This window comes from Nerophis lumbriciformis, linkage group LG10, assembly GCF_033978685.3.
Source record: "Nerophis lumbriciformis linkage group LG10, RoL_Nlum_v2.1, whole genome shotgun sequence".
Lineage (NCBI taxonomy): Eukaryota > Metazoa > Chordata > Actinopteri > Syngnathiformes > Syngnathidae > Nerophis > Nerophis lumbriciformis.
The window spans coordinates 19,869,390-19,893,792 of NC_084557.2; the positions used below are offsets into that span (position 1 = coordinate 19,869,390).

General features: G+C 42.3%; 1 protein-coding gene across 2 annotated transcripts in view; it reads right to left on the reverse strand.

Annotated features, from left to right (window-relative positions):
* The window catches only part of LOC133612574 (neural-cadherin-like), a 347,009-nt gene that overhangs the window by 320,197 nt on the left and 2,409 nt on the right, over positions 1-24,403 (reverse strand). Inside the window, exon 1 of one of the 2 annotated variants that reach the window (XM_061970109.1) lies at positions 10,398-11,373. The exons of the other annotated variant lie outside the window; for it this stretch is intronic. Coding sequence (XP_061826093.1) covers positions 10,398-11,373 — 976 coding nt within the window. Of the gene's footprint in view, positions 1-10,397; positions 11,374-24,403 lie in introns of those variants that run through there. 2 annotated transcript variants of the gene reach the window in all.

Sequence of the window (24,403 nt, forward strand, 5' to 3'; positions counted from 1 at the left end):
TAATGTACACAGATCCCCATGCATGGTACACATCATTATGGAAATAACACCAATATAGCTTTAATAGTGAAGCTGCGGGTAGAAGCAATTATGATGTCAAAAAATATTGTCAGCAGTTTGGGAGCATTTTAAAATGAAATAGTAAGAAACGCCGGATTGCAATGTGTGGACATAATGGAAAAGGAAAACAACAATAGCATTCCTTTCTTTTTGAGCCGTGAGTCCTTGTATGTGGGGATATTTGTAAAGTCGGCACGCAAGATCCGTTACTTGACTTGAATATTCTTCAAACTGATGGTGGAGCTCTGTTTGGCATTCAGTATGTGACTGTCAGCACTGCAGACCTCTCTAAACTAGCTCAGGTTCACAGCAGTAGACGATGCAACACACGGGGCTCCATTGTGACTTCTTGGTTCACTTAACTTGAAATATTGTATTTAGAAGCCATTGAGAGGCAAAAGTATACACACTTCTCATCTGTTGAGGCGATTTATAACCGGAAATGATAGTCAACTTGGGTTCCAGTGGAAAAACCCTAGATAGATTAGTATAGTTCAAAATGGGCTTCACGGTGGCAGAGGGGTTAGTGCATCTGCCTCACAATACGAAGGTCCTGAGTAGTCTTGGGTTCAATCCCGGGCTCGGGATCTTTCTGTGTGGAGTTTGCATGTTCTCCCCGTGACTGCGTGGGTTTCCTCCGGGTACTCCGGCTTCCTCCCACCTCCAAAGACATGCACCTGGGGATAAGTTGATTGGCAACACTAAATTGGCCCTAGTGTGTGAATGTGAGTGTGAATGTTGTCTGTCTATCTGTGTTGGCCCTGCGATGAGGTGGCGACTTGTCCAGGGTGTACCCCGCCTTCTGCCCGATTGTAGCTGAGATAGGCTCCAGCGCCCCCCGCGACCCCAAAGGGAATAAGCGGTAGGAAATGGATGGAAGGGATGGATGGAGTTCAAAATGTGAGTCTCCATTAGAAGTGCAGCAGTTTGAGAAAAATAAATAAAAAACAAGGTTCAACTGTGCAAATGACAAAGTGGCTCAGTTTTAAGCTACAACAGTTAATCCCTCGTTTATTGCTGTTAATTGTTTTGGGCCGGACCGTGGTCAATGATTTTCCGTTAAGTAGGAATTATTGATGATCAATCAAATATTTGCATAAACATACATTTCAAAACTGTTAACCTTCTAAATATGTTTTTTTTACTATTATGAGAGCCCTCTAAACCAGTGGTCCCCAACCACCGTGCCACGGCCCGGTACCGGTCCGTGGATCGATTGGTACCGGGCCGCACAAGAAATAAAAAACTAAAAAATAAAACAATTTTTTTTTTTTTTTTTTTTATTAAATCAACATAAAAAACACAAAATACACTTACAATTAGTGCACCAACCCAAAATACCTCACTCCCCCCATTTACACTCATTCGCACAAAAGGGTTGTTCTGTTTTGGTTTTTTTTACAAACGTTGACCGGTCCGCAGTTACAAAAAGGTTGGGGACCACTGCTCTAAACATTACACCCACATAGTCACCTTTACACTTGTTTTAATTATATATATATATATATATATATATATATATATATATATATATATATATATATATATATATATATACACACACACACACACACACACACATATTTACATACATATTTACATTTACATATATATACACTCACACGCATATATATATATATATACACACACATATATACTGTGTATTTGTGTGTGTACGTGTATGTATGTGTATTTTTTATAAATAAATAAAAGTTTTACATAAAAATTAAGAAAAAATACTAATTCAATCTAATATAATAATGCTAGTAGAAGCTGAGCCAATCAGTGGCCACGATACTGAACAGCATGCTTTGATTGATTTGGTCTCATCTAGTGGTCAATACAGTATAACTGTAGTATTGAGATTTTCCGTTCATTTAGCCATTTTTATGCTTGAAAATGTTTAATTTGTGCCAAAAACATGTAGAATATTTTTTAAATGATCTGCGATAGCGTAGAGCTGCAAATTTTGAAGTATGATGTGTTGGAAATGACTGTACTGTGAATTAAGGAGACACAGTAGACAAACTGTATCCAAAGTGCGGCCACTTGGACCCACAGCTCTAACAAGAATACAACAAAAAACATGAGCAAAAATAGTGGAGGAAACAAGGTAAAAGGTGAGCAGATGTTGAGACTAATAATACTATTAACAATAATGTATCACCTATAATATAGAGCAAATCTACAGACTGCGGATAGGAAGATTACCGGTTTGCACCGAACTGCATAGATGCACATGCAGAAAATTAATACTGTGTCTATTTTAGGAGGAATTTTACCTGTAGACATATTTTTTAGGTCCAGATATGAAATAAGTGCCAATCTTGTCAGTGTTAAAGGGGCCCTTTTATGAACAAACAATAGCTTATTAACTTCTGTACACAAGAATATACCAGTGCTTCTTTTTGACCAACGTAGGCCAGTACAATTACATTGAAATCTAATGATGACTGACACATTCAGTAGCCAATGAAATTATGAAAAGACAGATAATCTGGTTAATGAATCAGAATCAGAATCAGAATCAGCTTTATTGTCATTACGCAAGGTAACGAGATTGAGGCCATTCCATACAGTGCGATGTGTGCATGCTAGAAAAACAATGTGCAAATATATAAAAATTTAAAAAATGTAGAAGTGCAATGAATATGGTGTGAAATGAATATATACATGAAAAAACAAAACAAAAACAGGGTGGTTGGTGGAATGGGTTATTGCACCGAAGAGAAGGCAGTTATGAGGGACAATGGGGCAGTCCGTTCAGGATGGTTATGGCCCTGGGGAAGAAGCTGTTCTTTAGCCTGTTTGTTTTGGTTTTAATGCACCTGTAGCGCTTCCCAGAGGGCAGCAGGTGGAACAGGTCAGAGCCAGGGTGGGTGCTGTCTTTGATGATGGCACTGGCTCTGTTGAGGCAGCGGGAGGTGTAGATGTCCGTCAGAGAGGGGAGAGGGCGGCCGATGATCTTCTGAGCCGTCTTGACCACTCTTTGCAGCCTCTCCCTGTCTGCTGCAGTGCAGCTGCCGTACCATACCGTAATACAGTAGGTCAGCAGGCTCTCGATGGACGAGCGGTAGAAGGTCAGCAGCAGGTCAGGCTTCAGGTTGTACTTCCCGAGGACTCTAAGGAAGTGTAGCCGCTGCTGAGCCTTCTTGATGATTGATGTGGTGTTGACTGTCCAGGAGAAGTCAGAGATGTGGACTCCAAGGTACCTGAAGGTGTGGACCCTCTCTACACGCTCGCCGTTGATGTAGAGGGGGGCAGGGTCGGTGCTGCTCCTCCTGAAGTCGACGATGATCTCTCTGGTCTTGCTGGTGTTGAGAGCGAGGTTGTTCTCCGAAGACCAGGCCGTCAGCTTCAGGACCTCCTCTCTGTAGGCAGCCTCGTCACCCCTGGAGATGAGCCCGACCACTGTGGTATCGTCGGCAAACTTGACGGTAAGGTTGTCACTGTGGGCCGGACTGCAGTCATGGGTGTAAAGGCAGTAGAGGAGGGGGCTCAGCACACAGCCCTGTGGGGAGCCGATGCTCAGCGTGCGGGAGGATGAGAGGTGCGGGCCAAGTCTCACATTCTGGGGTCGGTCCGTTAGGAAGTCCCTTATCCAGGCGTTTGTGAGAGGGGGGAGGCCAAGAGTGTCCAGTTTATTGCAGAGTCTGTCCGGGATTATTGTATTGAAGGCAGAGCTATAGTCCACAGAGAGCATCCGGACGTAGCTCTGCTGCTGCTCCAGGTGGTTCAGAGCAGAGTGGAGAGCAACAGCGATGGCGTCCTCTGTGGACCTGTTCGCCCGGTATGCGAACTGGTGGGGGTCGAAGTCTGGAGGGATATGGTCCTTGATGTGCTGGAGAACAAGTCGCTCGAAGCACTTCATGATTACCGGAGTGAGGGCCACTGGTCGGTAATCATTCAGGCTGGTGATGGGAGACTTCTTTGGCACCGGGATTATTGTAGATGACTTCAGGCAGGATGGGATGACTGCCTGAGCCAGGGAGAGGTTGAAGATCCTGGTGAGGGGGGGAGCGAGCTGGTGGGCGCACGTCCTGAGCACCTTTCCAGGTACTCCGTCTGGTCCGGTAGCCTTCCTGGGGTTCACAGCCAGGAGCACTCGTCTGACACTGTGCTCCTGTACAGTGAGTGGAGTGGCGCCGGAGCCCGGTGGGGGCGGGGGCAGGACTGGAGCAGATGAGTGTCGCTAGGGGGTTTCGAAACGGGCAAAGAAACAGTTAAGCTCCTCTGCCAGTGTCGCACTCTGATCCGCAGTTGTCATATTGCAGCCTCTGAAGTTCGTGATGTCATGAATGCCCCGCCACACCTCCCGTGAGTTTTTGCTGGACAGATGGGACTCTATGCACCTCCTGTGGTCCGCCTTTGCTTTTTTAATCCCTCTCTTCAGGTCGGCTCTAGCAACACTGTACAGTGCCCTGTCCCCTGACCTGAAGGCTGCGTCGCGGGCCCTGAGGAGTGTGCGGACCTGGCTGGTCATCCAGGGTTTCTTGTTGGGGTAAACCCGGATGGTTTTTTCCACAGTCACATTCCCGATGCAGAACTTTATGTAGTCCAGCACTGTTCCTGTGGCTGTCTCCAGCTCCTGTTGTTGGAAGAGGTCCCAGTCTGTGTGTTGGAAGCAGTCCTGAAGTTTGGGGAGTGCATCGTCAGGCCAGGTCATAACAGTCTTTGTGATAGGCCTGGCCTGGCGTCTGATGGGGGTGTAGGTAGGAGAGAGCAGGAGGGAAAGATGGTCTGACTGTCCAAGCCGGGGGAGGGGTGTAGCTCTGGGTGGGATTTGTCATAAAATTCACCAAAAAATGTTCATGCTCATAATCATTTTTGTACGGCTTTTTTGTTTTTAGGTATTTCTGGCATACCAAGCATGTACAATACAGATCCAAATACAATGCGCTGAATACCGTGTGCAAACTATAAAATCGCATGTACTATTTGTGGGCGTGTTGCGTATGATCTACTAAGACTGTGCAGACCGCCCAATGTAAATGAGGTTTCTGTGTGTATGCCTTTCACCTTGGATACACTAATTTATTGAACATTCATGTTATCATGACCCTACCTGTGGTGTTCTACATTTTGAAAGATGCAGCAGACAACGACGTACCACTTTATATGGGCATTTTAGAAGCAGTGCATTTACAACGGAACCCACTTTACAGGTAAAAGCCAGTAAATTAGAATATTTTGAAAAACTTGATTTATTTCAGTAATTGCATTCAAAAGGTGTAACTTGTACATTATATTTATTCATTGCACACAGACTGATGCATTCAAATGTTTATTTCATTTAATTTTGATGATTTGAAGTGGCAACAAATGAAAATCCAAAATTCCGTGTGTCACAAAATTTTAATATTACTTAAGGCTAATACAAAAAAGGGATTTTTAGAAATGTTGGCCAACTGAAAAGTATGAAAATGAAAAATATGAGCATGTACAATACTCAATACTTGGTTGGAGCTCCTTTTGCCTCAATTACTGCGTTAATGCGGCGTGGCATGGAGTCGATGAGTTTCTGGCACTGCTCAGGTGTTATGAGAGCCCAGGTTGCTCTGATAGTGGCCTTCAACTCTTCTGCGTTTTTGGGTCTGGCATTCTGCATCTTCCTTTTCACAATACCCCACAGATTTTCTATGGGGCTAAGGTCAGGGGAGTTGGCGGGCCAATTTAGAACAGAAATACCATGGTCCGTAAACCAGGCACGGGTAGATTTTGCGCTGTGTGCAGGCGCCAAGTCCTGTTGGAACTTGAAATCTCCATCTCCATAGAGCAGGTCAGCAGCAGGAAGCATGAAGTGCTCTAAAACTTGCTGGTAGACGGCTGCGTTGACCCTGGATCTCAGGAAACAGAGTGGACTGACACCAGCAGATGACATGGCACCCCAAACCATCACCCAACCATGCAAATTTTGCATTTCCTTTGGAAATCGAGGTCCCAGAGTCTGGAGGAAGACAGGAGAGGCACAGGATCCACATTGCCTGAAGTCTAGTGTAAAGTTTCCACCATCAGTGATGGTTTGGGGTGCCATGTCATCTGCTGGTGTCGGTCCACTTAAGTTTATGAGTTTGAACATCAAATATCTTGTCTTTGTAGTGCATTCAATTGAATATGGGTTGAAAAGGGTTTGCCAAATCATTTTATTCCGTTTATATTTACATCTAACACAATTTCCCAATTCATATGGAAACGGGGTTTGTACATGCAAACCTTTAGTAGATGAGGCCCTATGTCGTATGGCAAGTAGAAAGAAGCTGTTTGAAACCTCTTTTATAGATGGAGGGTCAGAACTGTACAAAACAATACATGCAAACCCACATGTGGCGCCAGGTAGCAAATTCATATGGGAGATTGGGCAAGGTGTAAAAATTCAAATCAGGTAAGTAGGGCTGCTTCCATCAGACATCTGCTTGCGAGGATTTGGAAGGAAGCGAGCAGAAGAAAGGAGCCTGTCCTCCCAGACAACCATCAGGATTCTGTCTGGAAAGCTGTAGTAAGCATAAAGGACATGGCAGGCCTTTGATCAGGAGCAGAGAGTTACAGAGGTGGGAGAGATCAAATGGAGGAAGGTATTCGAGTGTCTCTCAGGCAAGAGCAGCTTATTACTCCCATATACCTGTGACAGGATGTTGCCGGAAATCTTAAACATGTTTCCTTTCCGAAAAAAAAAAATCTCCATACAAAAATAGAATTCAATCAGGTACGCAATTACTAAATAGCCCACTGTGCAGTGAAACGTCGACATGCAATTAAAAAGAAAACAATGATCCCCTGCAGTGTGCAACACAATTACAAGGCATCAATTTGTTATTCCTCATGTGGCCCCATTCTTCTGGTGCACCTTGCAACAAAAAAAAAAAAGCTTGCATGAACCGCACCTCTCTGCCATTAATTTGTGCAGTTGTCAGACTGTGGCAGTGCTATTTCAAATCCCTCAGCCTAGAGAGTGAATGAGAGGAGGATTAGCGGGGTAATGCCAGTATATGAGAGCGGGAGGGCCACAGTGGTGCGAACACTCTGCAAGGATTAGCTCCAAAAAAAATGACTTCACAGTCACCAACTATGTCAATCAAGGACATAGTCCACCAAAGACTCTATTCAACATCAAACATCTCCAAGCAACAAATGGCTTGATTGAAAAGTCTGCGTGCAGTTAGGCAGCGCATTTCAACCACCGAAATACTCAAGTTATTTGACAAATTGGCCTTATTCACACTTAAATGGTAGATGCTGGCACAGGAGGACAGCAAACAACCCATTCACACATCATCTGAGTGCACTTATGGGAATGACTGAACATGCAAGACAACTACTCCACAAGTTAAGGTCATCTGTTGATATCCAAGTCAAGTTGGCCTTTGCAAAGTTATTAATGCTCACGCATTCAAAAGTTGCACTTTCTTGTCGGCAAAATAGGATGTGCAAAATGTTTAGAAACATTCAGGGGTATTTGTAATGGAAAACATTTTTCATAAAGGCTGATGAAAATACAGTAGTACCTCAACTTAAGCGCTAAATTGATTAAAACGGAGCTCTTAAATCAAAGCACTTGTATCCCAAACATGCAATATGTGTCACGGCCGAGCGCACCTCAGTGCTCAGCACCAGTCCGGCTGCAGCAAGCAGCTGCAAACAATCGCCAGCAATCAGCGCAACTGATCGGAGGACCTGCCTTCATAAGCCCGCACAACCTGCTATCCCGCGCCAGAACGTAGCTACCTGTTCAGTACAGAAAGCCTAATCGTCAAGCTCTATGCACACTCTTTTGCTCTCTGTGTTTCCCCCCCGTCGTGCTCATTGTCTCGTGTCCTCCCTGCCGTCCTTGCACCCTGCCTTTGTTCTCACTTTACGAGCTGTGTGTCTTGTTCCCGCGTTCCCTCGGCTGCCTTTTGGATCTCGACCTCTCGCCTGGACACGGACCTCTGACGCCTCGCTACCACCTCGACTATCTGCCTGTCTCACGGACATTCTAGCCTGCTTTTCCCCTCCAGGACTTCCGCCTCTCGCTCAACACTCCGGTAACACACAACAGCCAACTCACACACATAGTCGCACACACACATTTTGGATTTATTACACACTTCATTGTGTTATTTATATATATATTGTTCATATATTATAAATAGAGCTAAAACGACATCCATCCTGTATGTATCGTCTCCTTCCCTCTGTACACATGTTTAAAAAATATAGGTATTTTAGATAGGAAATGTATGAAAACAATACAATCAAATGTAATACAAACTGCAGTAGTTTTATGATGTTATAATAAACAGCATTTACCTTGTACAGTGTCTCTTGCTAGATGTTTCTCCGTCATACACACCGTTAGCAGCTTTTAGATAATTTCATGGATACATGTCCGCTGTTTAGATATTATTTTAACACTTGTGGCCGGCGTTACTCATTCCGCTTCAGTATGGTGCAGACTAGCAGTGATACGATCGAATCGTTTCGCCAAGTTTAATGATTTATTCCTTGAATTCAATGAATATAATCCACTTCTTCTCAGCACCTTCCTTCACACTTACTTTCTTCCTTCCCAAGTTATGTGGAACTCCAGCTGTAAGTTGTCTCTCGGCTAATTGCTAAAAAAAATTGGAATTACAAGCATCCCCGTCATTATTTGGTCACAGTGAACCCCATAAGGGCCGGCCAAAATATTTGGTCTTACTCGTTGGCATTATCTTACAGTTAGAGATCGACATAACTTAGTTTTTCCATGCATGGGAAGGAAGATTTGTTGAGCATGTAGGACAGTGACGAGAAGAAGACGAAATGGGTGTTATTCATTGAGTTACAGGAACAAATCATCAAAAATTAGTTTTGATGAAGCAGTTGGAGCAAAGCACCCCAGCTAGTCTGCACCATACTGAAGCAGAATGAGTCTAACACAAGCCAAGAATGTTTAAAAAAATATTTAAACTGTGGACACTTATTTATGAAGATATGGTAGAGCTGCTTAGTGTGTGTTTGTTGTGTGTTTATTTGTTGATGCAGCTGGAAGAAGTTACAATAGAAAAGGGATCCATATGGCCCCATTTGTCACGGTTCACTCGACACGTGAAATTCAAATAATTGTGGGGGTACGGGGGGGCTGCACTATCTATTTTAGTTGCCAGATGGCAGTAGAGTGTTCCATCCATTTCCAACCGCTTGTTTTTTACGGGGTCGCGGGGGGTGCTGGAGCCTATTGAATATCTTAATGTTTTGTGGCAATTCCAACTTTTGTAAAAATGTGTCAGTTGCTATATACTGTCGAGTGTTCGCTTTCTATCATTTTCAGCAGAACGCATTGCAAAATGATTAATCCCCTCCACTCCCTCACGTGGGAGTTCCACCCAGGAATGAGGCCATCCATATGAATCCCCTCCATACTGTACTATAGACATCCACACTACAAGAAAAAAATATTGTGTTACTTCATCAAACTAGTTGTTAGAATTGCATTATATTGTATTGTTTTTTTAGACAATATTTCTTAACTAGAAGTTTTTCTTTTTAAAAAAGGTATGTTACGTGTTAAAATTGTCCTGTTTTTAAATTGATTTTGATTCATTTGGGATACAATAGTTTTTAGAGCTCTGTCAAAGAACCAATGAGGTACTACTGTAACACTATAAAACTGCACATTCCTTTTTATTCTGTTTTGAGAACCACACACACTAAGCAGTCTAGCTTAAATGTTACCAATTGAGTTAATACATTTTATATTAAATTGTTTATTTATCTGTTTTGTTAATAAAGTGATTGTGTTCTGAATGCAACTCATACAGTGGCTTGTAAAGATAATGCTAAAGTTAAAGTACCACGGATAGTCGCACACACACTAGTCCTCTGCATTTGACCCATGCCCTTGTTCCACCCTCTGGGAGGTGAGGGGAGTACTGGGCAGCAGCAGTGGCCGCGCTCAGGTAATTTAACCCCCAATCCCAACCCTTGATGCTGAGTGCCAAGCGGGGAGGCAATGGGTCCCATTTTTATAGTCTTTGGTATGACTCGGCCGGGGTTTGAACTACCGACCTACCGATCTCAGGGCGGACACTCTAACCACAAGGCCACTGAGCAGGCTTAAATAAGTAAATATTAGGTTCTCAAAAATATTTCAATTAAGAGGGGTTGAGTGGGGTGTGAATAATGCTCTGTACCCTCAGGGGGGCATAACCAAACATTATGTAGACGCAGGCACACCTGTGGAATAAATATTTTCTGCAATGTCAGTGAGTGTGATCGTTTGGGTGATGGAGAGTGAAGCTCCAGATACGAGTGTCAAAATGTGCGTGGGTTTTCATTAAACAGGACATCAGCAGCACCACAATGCAATATCCACACACCTCGCTTATCCTGAACCTTAACTGTGAGCTCCACGAAAGCTTGCGACTCCCTATCCAGCCTCCTGGTGATGATGACATCTCCACTGTCGTGGCCCACAGACACGGGGGAACTCCGCGACTCCGGTGAAAGGAGCTCAAAGCTGGCAGACTGGAACCTGCCGGGGCTCAGGCTGGTTATGACCGAGCCGACGCTGGCGTCCTCGGACACGTTGAGGGGCACAGAGTTGGCATCCAGGGGCGCACTGGTTGCGCGCTTGGACCTCTCTGGCCTGGGCTTGCGCACAGACACGGTGACCACTACGCCTTTGCTGGTCAAGGGGGGCCATCCGTGATCCGTGGCAAAAACTCGGAATTCAACAGCAGATTGAACCCCCAGGAGGGAGTCGAGCAACAAAACGTCGCCTGTCTTGGGGACGACGTAAAAAGTGCCATTTTCGGGCACAGAACTGTACGTCAAGTCTGCGTTCTTGCCGCTGTCCGCGTCCACGGCTGCCAGCGTGCAAACCACACTCCGGAGGGCCGTGGTGTCATTTAAAGTTAAATGCACGGCGTCTGACTGCGCGAAAGTCGGCGTGTTGTCGTTCGTGTCCAAAACGTCCACTTTCACGGACGCGACACCCACAAGCACCGCCGCGTTTGACGCGCAGGAGCTGCAGCACAGAGCGACTTTCAGCCGGTATTCCGAGCGGAGCTCCCGGTCCAAGACCCTGGAGGTCATCAACAAAATATCCCCGCGCTTGTGGTGGGCGAAGGCGCGGAAATCCTCGCTGCCGTTGCCGCGCACGGCGAGGTGCGTCCCGCGGCAGCCTCTCTGCGCGTTAATGCGCCTGGCCGGGATGCTCAGTCCGTTCACTCTGGAAGCCGCCGGCGAGTTCTCAAAAACGTGGCCGTGAAAGGACGGCGGCGACTGCGGTGTTTGGTGTCCGGCCGCCGGCGTGGAAAGGCAACACAGCAGCGTGGAAACGACCCAAATCATGTTGGCGGCAAGTTACATAAACGCTGCCTCCGGGCGATTCAGGGGAAATGAAGGCAAACAAATCTCCTCATAGTTTGATATCATCCTTCCGTGAGACACTTCTGAACTTGAAGCATCCTGGGGGGAGGGGGGGTCGCGTGTTGGCCCACCCCCACGCAGCACTGCGCTGTTGCAGAAGGTCCTTGCAGCGCTGCAGGCTGGTGGCTTTGCTCACTTGCAGCTTTCAGCACCACAGCGCCGGACAGCGGCATCCAGCGGAGGGGGCAAGGGGGGAAGGGGGGCGTGGTGGAACGTGGAGAAGCTGCTCCTCAACGTGCCCCCACCCTGCGTGATGGTCGGCAACCAACCTCTTCAAAAAAAAAGGAAAGTCTTGCCAGTCACGCCACAAATCCGCCCCGAGATTATCATGTCCTCGACAGATAAGGGAAATCACTCAGCAAGTGGAACAAAAAACAAAAAACAAAAAAAAAAACATATGTTCTTGTTAAGATCTGTCTGGACTTCCAACACTGACCTAAATCTGCTGAGTTAGCACAAGGCCTTTTTTTTTCAAATTTCTATTAGTTACACTCGAAGCAACAATATAAATAAGAGCTTTTTTCCTGATCGATTTAATGGTCACAGCACTAACAATCACCTCATCAAAGTTGACCAGTGGTTCTCAAAATGTTTTCACCCAGCACCAGCAAAAGTGTCTCTCTTGGTACCACCATAATGACAAACTGAGTATTGTCCCGATACCAATATTTTGGTACCGGTACCAAAATTATTTCGATACTTTTCGGTACTTTTCTAAATAAAGGGGGAACCACAAAAAATTGCATTATTGGCTTTATTTTAACAAAAAATCTTAGGGTACATTAAACATATGTTTATTATTGCAAGTTTGTCCTTAAATAAAATAGTGAACATCAATCAATCAATCAACCAATGTTTATTTATATAGCCTTAAATCACAAGTGTCTCAAAGGGCTGCACAAGCCACAACGACATCCTCGGTACAGAGCCCACATAAGAGACAACTTGTCTTTTAGTAGTAAGTAAACAAACAAAGGCTCCTAATTTAGCTCCTGACGTATGCAGTAACATATTGTGTCATTTATCATTCTATTATTTTGTCAAAATTATTAAGGACAAGTGGTAGAAAATAAATTAATAATCCACTTGTTCATTTACTGTTAATATCTGCTTACTTTCTCTTTTAACATGTTCTATCTACACTTCTGTTCAAATGTAATAATCACTTATTCTTCTGTTTGATACTTTACATTAGTTTTGGATGATACCACACATTTGGGTATCAATCCGATACCAACTAGTAACAGGATCATACATTGGTCATATTTAAAGTGCTCATGTGTCCAGGTTCATATTTCCTGAGTTTATAAACATAGTATACATTTTAAAAAAAGGAAAGAAGATGTGATGCCAAAAAATATCGACGTAATCATAGTAGTATCGACTAGATACACTACTGTACTTTGTACCATTACAGTGGATGTTAGGTGTAGTACTTTTCAGAGGCGGTATAGAACCGAATATGATTCATTAGTATCGCGGTACTATACTAATACCGGTATACCGTACAACCCTAGACCAACATTAAAATACATTAGCGTAATAGCGTAGGAGACCTAAGTAGTCATTAAAAACAAGGCAGAGCTTTTATTTAACAAGTATATTCAATATTTTTGGCCACTGACATTACACACAGTTTGAACAGTTACACTGTTTGACGATAGGAAAATAAAACACTCAACTTTAATCTAGTGATTTTTTGACATACCACTAGATGGAGCCCACCTCCCACTAGTGGTACATGTACAGTACCACAGTTTGAAGTAGATAGATAAAATGAGCAGGGATAACATCTGCGATAATTTAAACCAATTTCCATGTTAACTTTATTACGGCAATTTGCAACATGTAAACAGGACAGTCCACACATTCATTACACAGAAAAAAGTGCAAATAATTCATAGGGTTGTACATCTTTTAAAGCTAACAGTAACATTGACAATGTTTGAAGCTCATCTCATTTATTTATATATTTTTTCCAAAAAGAGCTACGATTTTTTGTTTGTTCTTTGCAAAATTTGCAGCAATATTGCTCATTTTGTAGTCGGGTTGTTCGGTATACCGGTACTAATAAAGTACCGCGGCACTAATTAGTTAAAAAAGGTACTATAGACACACTTGCCAACCTTGAGACCTCCAAACACATACACACACACATATACATACATACATACATACATACATACATACATACATACATATATATATATATATATATATATATATATATATAATCCGTTCATGAATGAGTATATCCGTTCCGCCACCGTGTTCAATGGAGAAGTCTGATCTACAAAACTTGCAGGAAGCATACCCCTTCGAGCTGTCCTGGATGAACTGAAATAATTTTTTCCAATCATTTTGGAACTTGCAAGCTTACTTCTTCTTCTTACTCGTCGTCACCATGTCTCTTCTTCGTTCTTCTTACCATGAATTGTTTGCGTTGACCCCGACTTAAACAAGTTGAAAAACTTATTCGGGTGTTACCATTTAGTGGTCAATTGTACGGAATATGTACTGAACTGTGCAATCTACTAATAAAAGTTTCAATCAATCAATCAATCAATCAATGCTTCGTCTCTGTTATGTTTTTGGACATTACTACTTGCCGTATTTTTGAAGCAATGCATTATGGGAATCCGGATGTTGAGTGTCAGTGTATTAACATGCCGGCTGGAAAAAACACACGCTGAGAAATATCTCCGTGCCTGCCTACTTTATGGGCTATAGATAAACTTAAGGATAACGGAGACATATATAATAGTCTTCTTTTCAGGTGAGAGAGGACGCTAAAGGCAAAAAGGCACTTCCCCAGATATTGTTGTCCGGGTGGAAATCGGGAGAAATTCGGGAGAATGGTTGCCCCGTGGGGTTTTGGTGAGGGGCATTGAAATTCGGGAGTCTCCCGGGAAAATCAGGAGGGTTGGCAAGTATGACTATAGTGCCACTGAAAAATACCTGTACTTTTTTTTTTTTTTTTAAATGGACATTATGTTGTGACATTGCTGGTAACACAGTAGGGGGCGCACGTTTGACAACGCACACGTACAGAGTACTTACAAGCAGACAGTGTGGAGACATAAGAAGCAGATTGGCTGTATTTTGGCTTAAAAACAAACGATAGATGTAAAGCTATGAACTCTGTGAGATGCTTTCAAACATAGCTATCTAGCTAGCGGCTAACAACCTACTACTTTTAAATCACTACTCCTCGCCTCCATGAAAACAAATAGACTACATTTCTCACAAGTATCGTTCCTGCTGGACGATGAATAGCTAAACATGCTTTACTACACACCGTAGGAGGAAACAATAGCTAATTGCTAACACCAAGCTAACGCTCCTCAATGTAAACAAACAGATGGATCTATACATACATCTGCTGTAACGATACCAAGTACAAGAGTCGTATGTACTCGATATGAAAGAAGGAATCATTGTACTCTTTGTAATATCGCAAGAAATGGTCCCATTTTGTCCACCACCGACGCTGAGATCATTAATTATGCGTTCGTTACGTATTCGACGTGACAATGGGAAGTTATGAAGGGGCCGAAACGTGCGAAAGAATAGGAAGCGTCCTCCTCTCGCAGCTCACAAAATTGGGAATAAACACCGAGGTGTACAGAGACGATGGACTGGCCGTTTCCAATGCCAGACCGAGGGCTTTGGAAAACATTAAAAAAAGAAATATGCCGCATTTTCAAAAATAACAGACTATGGGTCACAACCGAGGCAAAGAAACACACTGTAAACTTCCTGGATGTAACACTCAACCTGAGCAATAACATCCCGGCCATTCACAAAACCCCACACCACATTACAATATGTACACTGTGACAGCAATCACCCGCCTGCACAACCTGGAACATCCCAGTCGGCATCAACAGAAGGCTGTCAACCTTGTCATCACAGAGAATCATTCAACCGAGCAACACCTCCATACCAAAAAGCACTCAACGAAAGTGGATACCAACACACCCTCCAATACGACGCACCAGCAACTAAAACAAGAAAAACCGGGAAACGGTACAACATACTTTGGTATAGCGCCCCGTTCAGCAAAAATGTCAGCACGAATATTGGACATAAGTTCCTTGCACTAAATGACAGGCCATTCCCTCAAAAAACATGTACTAAGATAATCAACAGGAACACTTTGAAACTTAGGCCGCTTATACACTAAGCCGGCTAAGGTTATCCAGGTTAAATCCCACCTAACCTTATCCTTGTCCACACACACACACAATGGTCGTTTAAGACCCCCTCCACCTCCTCCGTCCGACCTAGTACGCATGCGCGGAAAATGCGCACGTCATAGTCACCTCCAGTGTTGCTTTGTGTGCAAGTTCTTAAATGTAACTTATCTGAACAATATCCAGTGTTGTGGTATTTCAATTAACTGGAATCCAGTGTGCTGTGGGGCCCTATTGTAGTGAATCACACCTGAGCCATCATAAATTAATCACATATTTAATGGACATGTGAAAATAAACAATGTATTAAAGAACATTTTACATTAATCAATCTCAGCATCTAGATATCTGGTCAGGACACTCCTCACTCTTTTGCCTTCACCTTCATTGTCCATTCCTTTTTGGTGACTTTATATACTCTGGACCTAGACGTTGAGCTTCGCCAGTCCAAAAGCATACGCCGTTTTCCACAGTCTTCCCTCAACGACCAGGTAATACAAAGCACACCCTACCTTTTTTTTTTTTAATCACATCCACGGGAGCATTCTCGTTGTCTCTCCTTCGACAAATAGACAAAGTTTTCGGTAAGTAGAATTACAGCTGACCTGCACATTGGAAAGTTCTCCTGTCGTCTGAGAAGTGTTGTATCCCAAATAGCTGCAATCGCTTTCTCTTAAGGTATTCATGTGTGATTTCCACAAGCGTCTATGTAGACGGAAGGAGAAACCCGGTCATGTCTGGATGACTCGCCTCCATATTTCCTGTGGTTAGCTCTGAGTTACGAAACCGCTTTATCATGAAGCTGGCTGTGGTGCGTTCTTTCTGGCGTCACTTCCTGTGCGGGGCGTGGTCTTTCTGGTGTCACTTCCTCTAGGAACTCAGTTTGTAAACAATCAATGAGTCCGTAGATTCAAGAAATACCCGGCGCACTTACCCGTGTAAAAAATTATCCAAGGAGGGGGACCTTAAACGATGATTTAGCGTGGCTGAAACGGGGCTTAGGCTAAATAATTATCCGGCTTAATGTAGACCGGGTCTTCGTTACAGCTGCATGATGAATATCAAGCAACCATTGACACACACAACAAAGAGATACTGAGCACACCCAGACAGACAGCCGACACCACTAACGACCCCAACTCCACAGGTAACTGCAATTGCAGACAAAGGCTGAACTGCACACTTAACGGAAACTGTTGAGAAAGCATCAGTCGTCTATCAAGCCAACGTCACCCGCAAAGACGACTCAAACACGGAGACATATCGGGCTCACAGAAAATACCTTCAAAACCCGTTATAACAATCACACAGCATCATTCCGTAGGCCCCAACTCAGGAGCTCCACAGAGATGAGCAAGTACATATGAACTCCTAAAGACAATAACATTGATTACTAGAGATGTCCGATGTCCGATAATATCGGCAGGCCGATATTATCGGCCGATAAATGCATTAAAATGTCATATCGGAAATTATCTGTATCGTTTTTTTTATTATCGGTATCGTTTTTTTTGTGGTTTTTTTTGTTTGTTTGTTTGTTTGTTTTGTTTTTATTAAATCAACATAAAAAACACAAGATACACTTAAAATTAGTGCACCAACCCAAAAAACCTCCCTCCCCCATTTACACTCATTCACACAAAAGGGTTTTTTCTTTCTGTTATTAATATTCTGGTTCCTACATTATATATCAATATATATCAATACAGTCTGCAAGGGATACAGTCCGTAAGCAAACATGATTGTGCGTGCTGCTAGTCCACTAATAGTACTAACCTTTAACAGTTAATTTGACTAATTTTCATTAATTACTAGTTTCAATGTAACTGTTTTTATATTGTTTTACTTTCTTTTTTATTCAAGAAAATGTTTTTAATTTATGTATCTTATTTTATTTTATTAATTGTTTTTAAAAGTACCTTATCTTCATCATACCTGGTTGTCCAAATTAGGCATAATAATGTGTTAATTCCATGACTGTATACATCGGTTGATATCGGTATCGGTTGATATCGGTATCGGTAATTAAAGAGTTGGACAATATCGGAATATCGGATATCGGCAAAAAGCCATTATCGGACATCCCTATTGATTACTCTATTACATGGCAAATTGTTGCATGTAGCTCACCATACAACAGTGAAACTAGAAGACGTAACCTTTTCCTGAAAGAAAAAATAAATATTATATACCACCCCAACATGTCCACATTAAACAAACGCAACAAACTGGTCTCATCATGTCGGCACAGAGGCAGGGCACGACTGTGTCACACCTTCAGCAAATACCACGCACCCATGTAATGTACCCTATACATACTGTATGTGACAGCCACAGATGCTTCAATAAACTCAGTAAACTCCCCTGAAGAGCAGGGAAACCTGTGAAACACACACACACACATATAGATATATACACACACATATACTGTGAGATATAGCTATATATATATATATATATATATATATATATATATATATATATATATATATACACACACAATCAAGGTCAAAAGTTTACATACGCTTGTAAAGAACATAATGTAATGGCTGTCTTGAGTTTCCAATAATTTCTACAACTCTTATATTTTTGTGATAGAACATTCTTGTTGGTCACAAAAAAACATTCATGAAGTTTGGTTCTTTTATGAATTTGTTATGGATCTACTGAAAATGTGAGTAAATCTGCTGGGTCATAAGTATACATACAGCAATGTTAGTATTTGGTTACATGTCCCTTGGCAAGTTTCACTGCAATAAAGCGCTTTTGGTAGCCATCCACAAGCTTCTGGTTGAATTTTTGACCACTCCTCTTGACAAAATTGGTGCAGTTTAGCTAAATGTGTTGGTTTTCTGACATGGACTTGTTTCTTCAGCATTGTCCACACGTTTAAGTCAGGACTTTGGGAAGGCCATTCTAAAACCTTAAATCTAGCCTGATTTAGCCATTCCTTTACTACTTTTGACGTGTGTTTGGGGTCATTGTCCTGTTGGAACACCCAACTGTGCCCAAGAACCAACCTCCGGGCTGATGATTTTAGGTTAATTTGGAGATAATCCTCCTTTTTCATTGTCCCATTTACTCTTTGTAAAGCACCAGTTCCATTGGCAGCAAAACAGGCCCAGAGCATAATACTACCACCACCATGATTGACGGTAGGAATGGTTTTCCTGGTATTAAAGACCTCACCTTTTCTCCTCCAAACATATTGCTGGGTAATGTGGCCAAACAGCTCGATTTTTGTTTCATCTGACCACAGAACTTTCCTCCAAAAGGTCTTATCTTTGTCCATGTGATGTCACATGTCAAATGCTCTGGTTATCAATTGTACTCCCAGTGAGATCAACCGCAACACACCCACTAATAGGCAGTTTTGTAGTTTGCACACGCCACTTGTCGTTTGGGATCTTAGTAGATCAGGCCCCATGTGTCAAGCATGACATAGAGCAGGCTCGCTGACGGAGCACACAGCTGACAAGAGGTAACGCTGATAAGGTAGAAGGGAAGACAGCCAATAAGTGAAGGTGCATGCATGAAGTCAAGATAAAATATTTGTGCTCCACACATTAGGATGAGTCATATGCTGATTTACAGCAATTTCATCACCATAATTAACTTTAGGTGTTATTATTTTCATCACGAGCTGGTAGCTGAGCAGATGAGACAAGAAAAAAAGGACAAGAATCTCTCAGGCCAACATGCAGACTGTTAAACAACGATCCTGTGTCCTCCTCTTCTTAGACTTAGACTGAGACTTAGACTTATACAAACTTTATTGATCCACAAGGAAAATTGTTCCACACAGTAGCTCAGTTACAAAAGATGGAAAGTGTAAGGATGGAAATGATAATGCAGGTATAAAGTAGACTAAAAATGTACTGTATGGCGAGTGATCATACAGCTGGATGGAGTGCGGAATGAAGGAGTTCTTGAATCGAACACTGTGGGAACGAAGCTGAAGGAGCCTGTTGGAGTATGATCTCTGCTGTCCCTCAATTGTCTGGTGGAGTGGGTGGGCAGGATTGTCCATGATGGCGAGCAGTTTGTCCAGTCCCTCACTGACACAAACGCCCCCAACTGCGTGCCAATAGTTTGGCCAGCTTTCCGGATCAGTTTGTCAATCCGGTTTCTGTCCCTTTTGCTGGTGCTGCTCCCCCAACAAACCACTACAAAGTACAGGGCACTGGCCACAACAGACTGAAAAAAGATCTCCAACAGCTTGATGCACACATTAAAGGACCTAAACTTTCTTAGGAAAAAGAGTCTGCTCATGCCCTTCTTGTATACAGCTTTGCTGTTGCCCTTCCAGTCCAGTCTGCAGTTCAAGTGGACTCCCAGGTACTTGTACTGCCCTACTACGGCCACCTCTTGGCCCTGGATGTTGATGGGCTCCACAAGAGTCATTTTTTTCTTGAAGTCGATGACCGGCTCCTTGGTCTTGTCCACATTAAGGAGCAGATGGTTCGCCTGAGACCACTCCACAAAGTCAGCGATCAGTGTCCTGTACTCCCAATTCCGATACACCCGACCTTCTTCTTCTTGTTTTGGTGGATTGTCCGTTTGCGCTCAATATCTGAAGGGTGCATTTACCACCACCCATTATACAAAAATATATAGCACTTTCTACATAAAAAAAGAATACTTTAAATAATTAATTCAAATGTTAAATATTCCCACTACCCTGTGCTATACATTAACCTCACATCAAGCTCCCACTCCATGGTAAATGGGTAATACTTGTATAGCGCTTTTCTACCTTCAAGGTACTCAAAGCGCTTTGACACTATTTCCACAATCACCCATTCACACACACATTCACACACTGATGGCGGGAGCTGCCATGCAAGGCCCTAACTACAACCCATCAGGATTAAGGGTGAAGTGTCTTGCTCAAGGTCACAACGCACGTGACGAGGTTGATAGAAGGTGGGGATCGAACTAGGAACCCTCAGGTTGCTGGGACAGCCACTCTCCCAACCGCGCCACCGCCTGCTGTAATCCCTCATGTCCTTTTTGCCATGATAAATCTTTAAATCTAAGAACTTTGCCGCCGCTTTGACAAATATTTTCAGTATTTCAATTTTTTGTTGTTATGTACAGTTGACATGCGAAACAAAAATGACAATTTTATCCGTACATACTCCTAAAAATTGCTGACTGCTGTCCTGTGTTCGTATTTGGATGTTTTTATAACTTTGCATGGTTTCCGTACTTTAACTCTATATGCATATGTGATATTTCGCCCTACATTAAATTTTCTGGACTTCTAATGTATGCTTTCTTAGACTTAGACTTAGACAAACATTAATGATCCACAAGGGACATTGTTCCACACAGTAGCTGGATGGAAAGGATAAGGATGGAAAGGATTGTGCACACAAGGGCACAGAAAGAGGGCGAAAACAAAAAGGTATAAAGTAGACTAAAAATGTATCATATTTCAGAGTAAATGTACACAACCCACATACGCTGCTGAATGAGTTCCCCCACAGTTACAACATTTTACAGTGACATTCTCCATATTGGTGTTCTCCACATTTTTCCACAACTTTGTTTAACTCTACACATTCGAGCTGTATGTCCATATCTTTGGCTGTTATACCAAGCGTGCTGGCAGTGGAACATAAGGTCTAGTTCAGTGTTTTTCAACTTTTTTTGAGCCAAGGCACATTTTTTGCTTTGAAAAAATGTGGAGGCACACCACCAGCAGAAATCATTCAAAAACAAAACTCAGTTGACAGTAAAAAGTCGTTGTCGCAATTGTTGGATATGACTTTAAACCATAACCAAGCATGCGTCAATATAGCTCTTGTCTCAAAGTAGGTGTACTGTCACCACCTGTCACATCACACCCTGACTTATTTTGAGTTTTTTGCGGTTTTCCTTTGTGTAGTGTTTTAGTTCGTGTCTTGCGCTCCTATTATGGTGACTTTTTCTCTTTTTTTGGTATTTTCCTGTAGCAGTTTCATGTCTTCCTTTGAGCGATATTTCCCGCATCTACTTTGTTTTAGCAATCAAGAATATTTCAGTTGCTTTTATACTTCCTTGTGGGGACATTGTTGATTGTCATGTCATGTTCGGTTGTACATTGCGTACGCAGTAAGTCTTTGCTGTCGTCCAGCATTCTGTTTTTGTTTCCTTCTGCATAGCCTTCCCTAAGCTTCAATGCCTTTTCTTAGGGGCACTCACCTTTTGTTTATTTTTGGTTTAAGCATTAGACACAATTTTACCTTCACACTGCCTCCCGCTGTTTACGACGTCTACAAAGCAATTAGCACCGGCTGCCACCTACTTACTCTGCCGAGCTCTAGACAGCACAGACACTCAACAACAACACATCATTTGCAGACTACAAATACTGGTTTGCAAAAAAATATTTTTCGCCCAAATAGGTGAAATTAGACAATCTCCCACAGCACACCAGACTGTATCTCACGGCACACTAGTGTGCCGCGGCACAGTGGTTGAAAAACACTGGTGTAGTTCACATATCCTGTCATGATGCGTCTTGGCATTACTTCTTACTCAAAATGCAACAACAATGACACTTTTTTTTTTTTTTTTCCTCTCTAAACACAAAAAAATAAAGTGCTATCCTATCCTAAACAGCCTCTTTATTTCAGTGGCACGTCCTCCTTTGATTTCCTCCTTTATTTCTTCCAGCTTGGCTCCTACAGGTATTCCTCTCCATTTACCCACACTTGTACTTGACATCACTCCCCTTCTAGAAAATGGTTTGAGATTAATTGCCTTATTTCTTTTCTGTGCATTTTTAAGATTTTATCAGGAGATTCTTGTCTCATCACTTTCACCATTTCAACTTCTATTTTAGTGTTTTGCTAGTGTCACTGAACTTAGTGTCAAAAAATCAACTTCATCTTCAACTTTTACGATGACTTTGTACAAACCCCGTTTCCATATGAGTTGGGAAATTGTGTTAGATGTAAATATAAAGGGAATACAATGATTTGCAAATCCTTTTCAACTCATATTCAGTTGAATATGCAACAAAGACAACATATTTGATGTTCAAACTGATAAACATTTTTTTGGTTTTCAAATAATCATTAACTTTAGAATTTGATGCCAGCAACACGTGACAAAGAAGTTGGGATAGGTGGCAATAAATACTGATAAAGTTGAGGAATGCTCATCAAACACTTATTTGGAACATCCCACAGGTGGACAGGCAAATTGGGAACGGGTGGGTGCCATGATTGGGTATAAAGGTAGATTCCATGAAATGCTCAGTCATTCACAGACAAGGATGGGGTGAGGGTCACCACTTTGTCAACAAATGCGTGAGCAAATTGTTGAACAGTTTAAGAAAAACCTTTCTCAACCAGCTATTGCAAGGAATTTAGGGATTTCACCATCTACGGTCCGTAATATCATCAAAGGGTTCAGAGAATCTGGAGAAATCCCTGCATGTAAGCAGCTAAGCCCGTGACCTTCGATCCCTCAGGCTGTACTGCATCATCAAGCGACAGTGTGTAAAGGATATCACCACATGGGCTCAGGAACACTTCAGAAACCCACTGTCAGTAACTACAGTTGGTCGCTACATCTGTAAGTGCAAGTTAAAACTCTCCTATGCAAGGCAAAAACCGTTTATCAACAACACCCAGAAACACCGTCGGCTTTGCTGGGCCTGAGCTCATCTAAGATGGACTGATACAAAGTGGAAAAGTGTTCTGTGGTCTGACGAGTCCACGTTTCAAATTGTTTTTGGAAACTGTGGACGTCGTGTCCTCCGGACCAAAGAGGAAAAGAACCATCCAGATTGTTATAGGTGCAAAGTTGAAAAGTCAGCATCTGTGATGGTATGGGGGTGTATTAGTGCCCAAGACATGGGTAACTTACACATCTGTGAAGCCATGAAATTCTAAGTTAATTATTATTTGCAAAAAAAAAATAAAGTTTATGAGTTTGAACATCAAATATCTGGTCTTTATAGTGCATTCATTTGAATGTGGCTTGAAAAGGATTTGCAAATCATTGTATTCCGTTTATATTTACATCCAACACAATTTCCCAACTCATATGGAAACGGGGTTTGTACTAGTGTTGTCCTGATACCAATACCTAAATTATTTCGATACTTTTTGGTACTTTACTCCATAAAAGGGACCACAAAAAATTGCATTATTGGCTTTATTTTAACAAAAAATCTTACGGTACATTAAATATATGTTTCTCATTGCAAGTTTGTCCTATTATTTTGTCAAAATTATTAAGGACAAGCGGTAGAAAATGAATTATTAATCTACTTGTTCATCTACTGTTAATATCTGCTTACTTTCGCTTTTAACATGTTCTATCTACATAGTATACTGTTTGGATACTTTACATTAGTTTTGGATGATACCACACATTTGGGTATCAATCCGATACCAAGTCTTTACAGGATCATACATTGGTCATATTCAAAGTCCTCATGTGTCCAGGGACATATTTCCTGAGTTTATAAACATAATATACATTTAAAAAAAAACAAAATACCTTTTTTTTGATGCCAAAAAATATCGACGTAATCATAGTTTGGTGTGTCGACTAGATACGCTACTGTACTTGGTATCATTACAGTGGATGTCAGGTGTAGATCCACCAATGGGGTTTGTTTACATTTTGATGCCGGTGAGCTACGGTGTGTAGCGAAGCATGTTTAGCTATTCCTCGTCCTGCAGAGATGATACTTGTAAGAAACATACTTTATTTGTCGCCATGGAGGCAAGGATTAGTGATTTAGAAGTAGC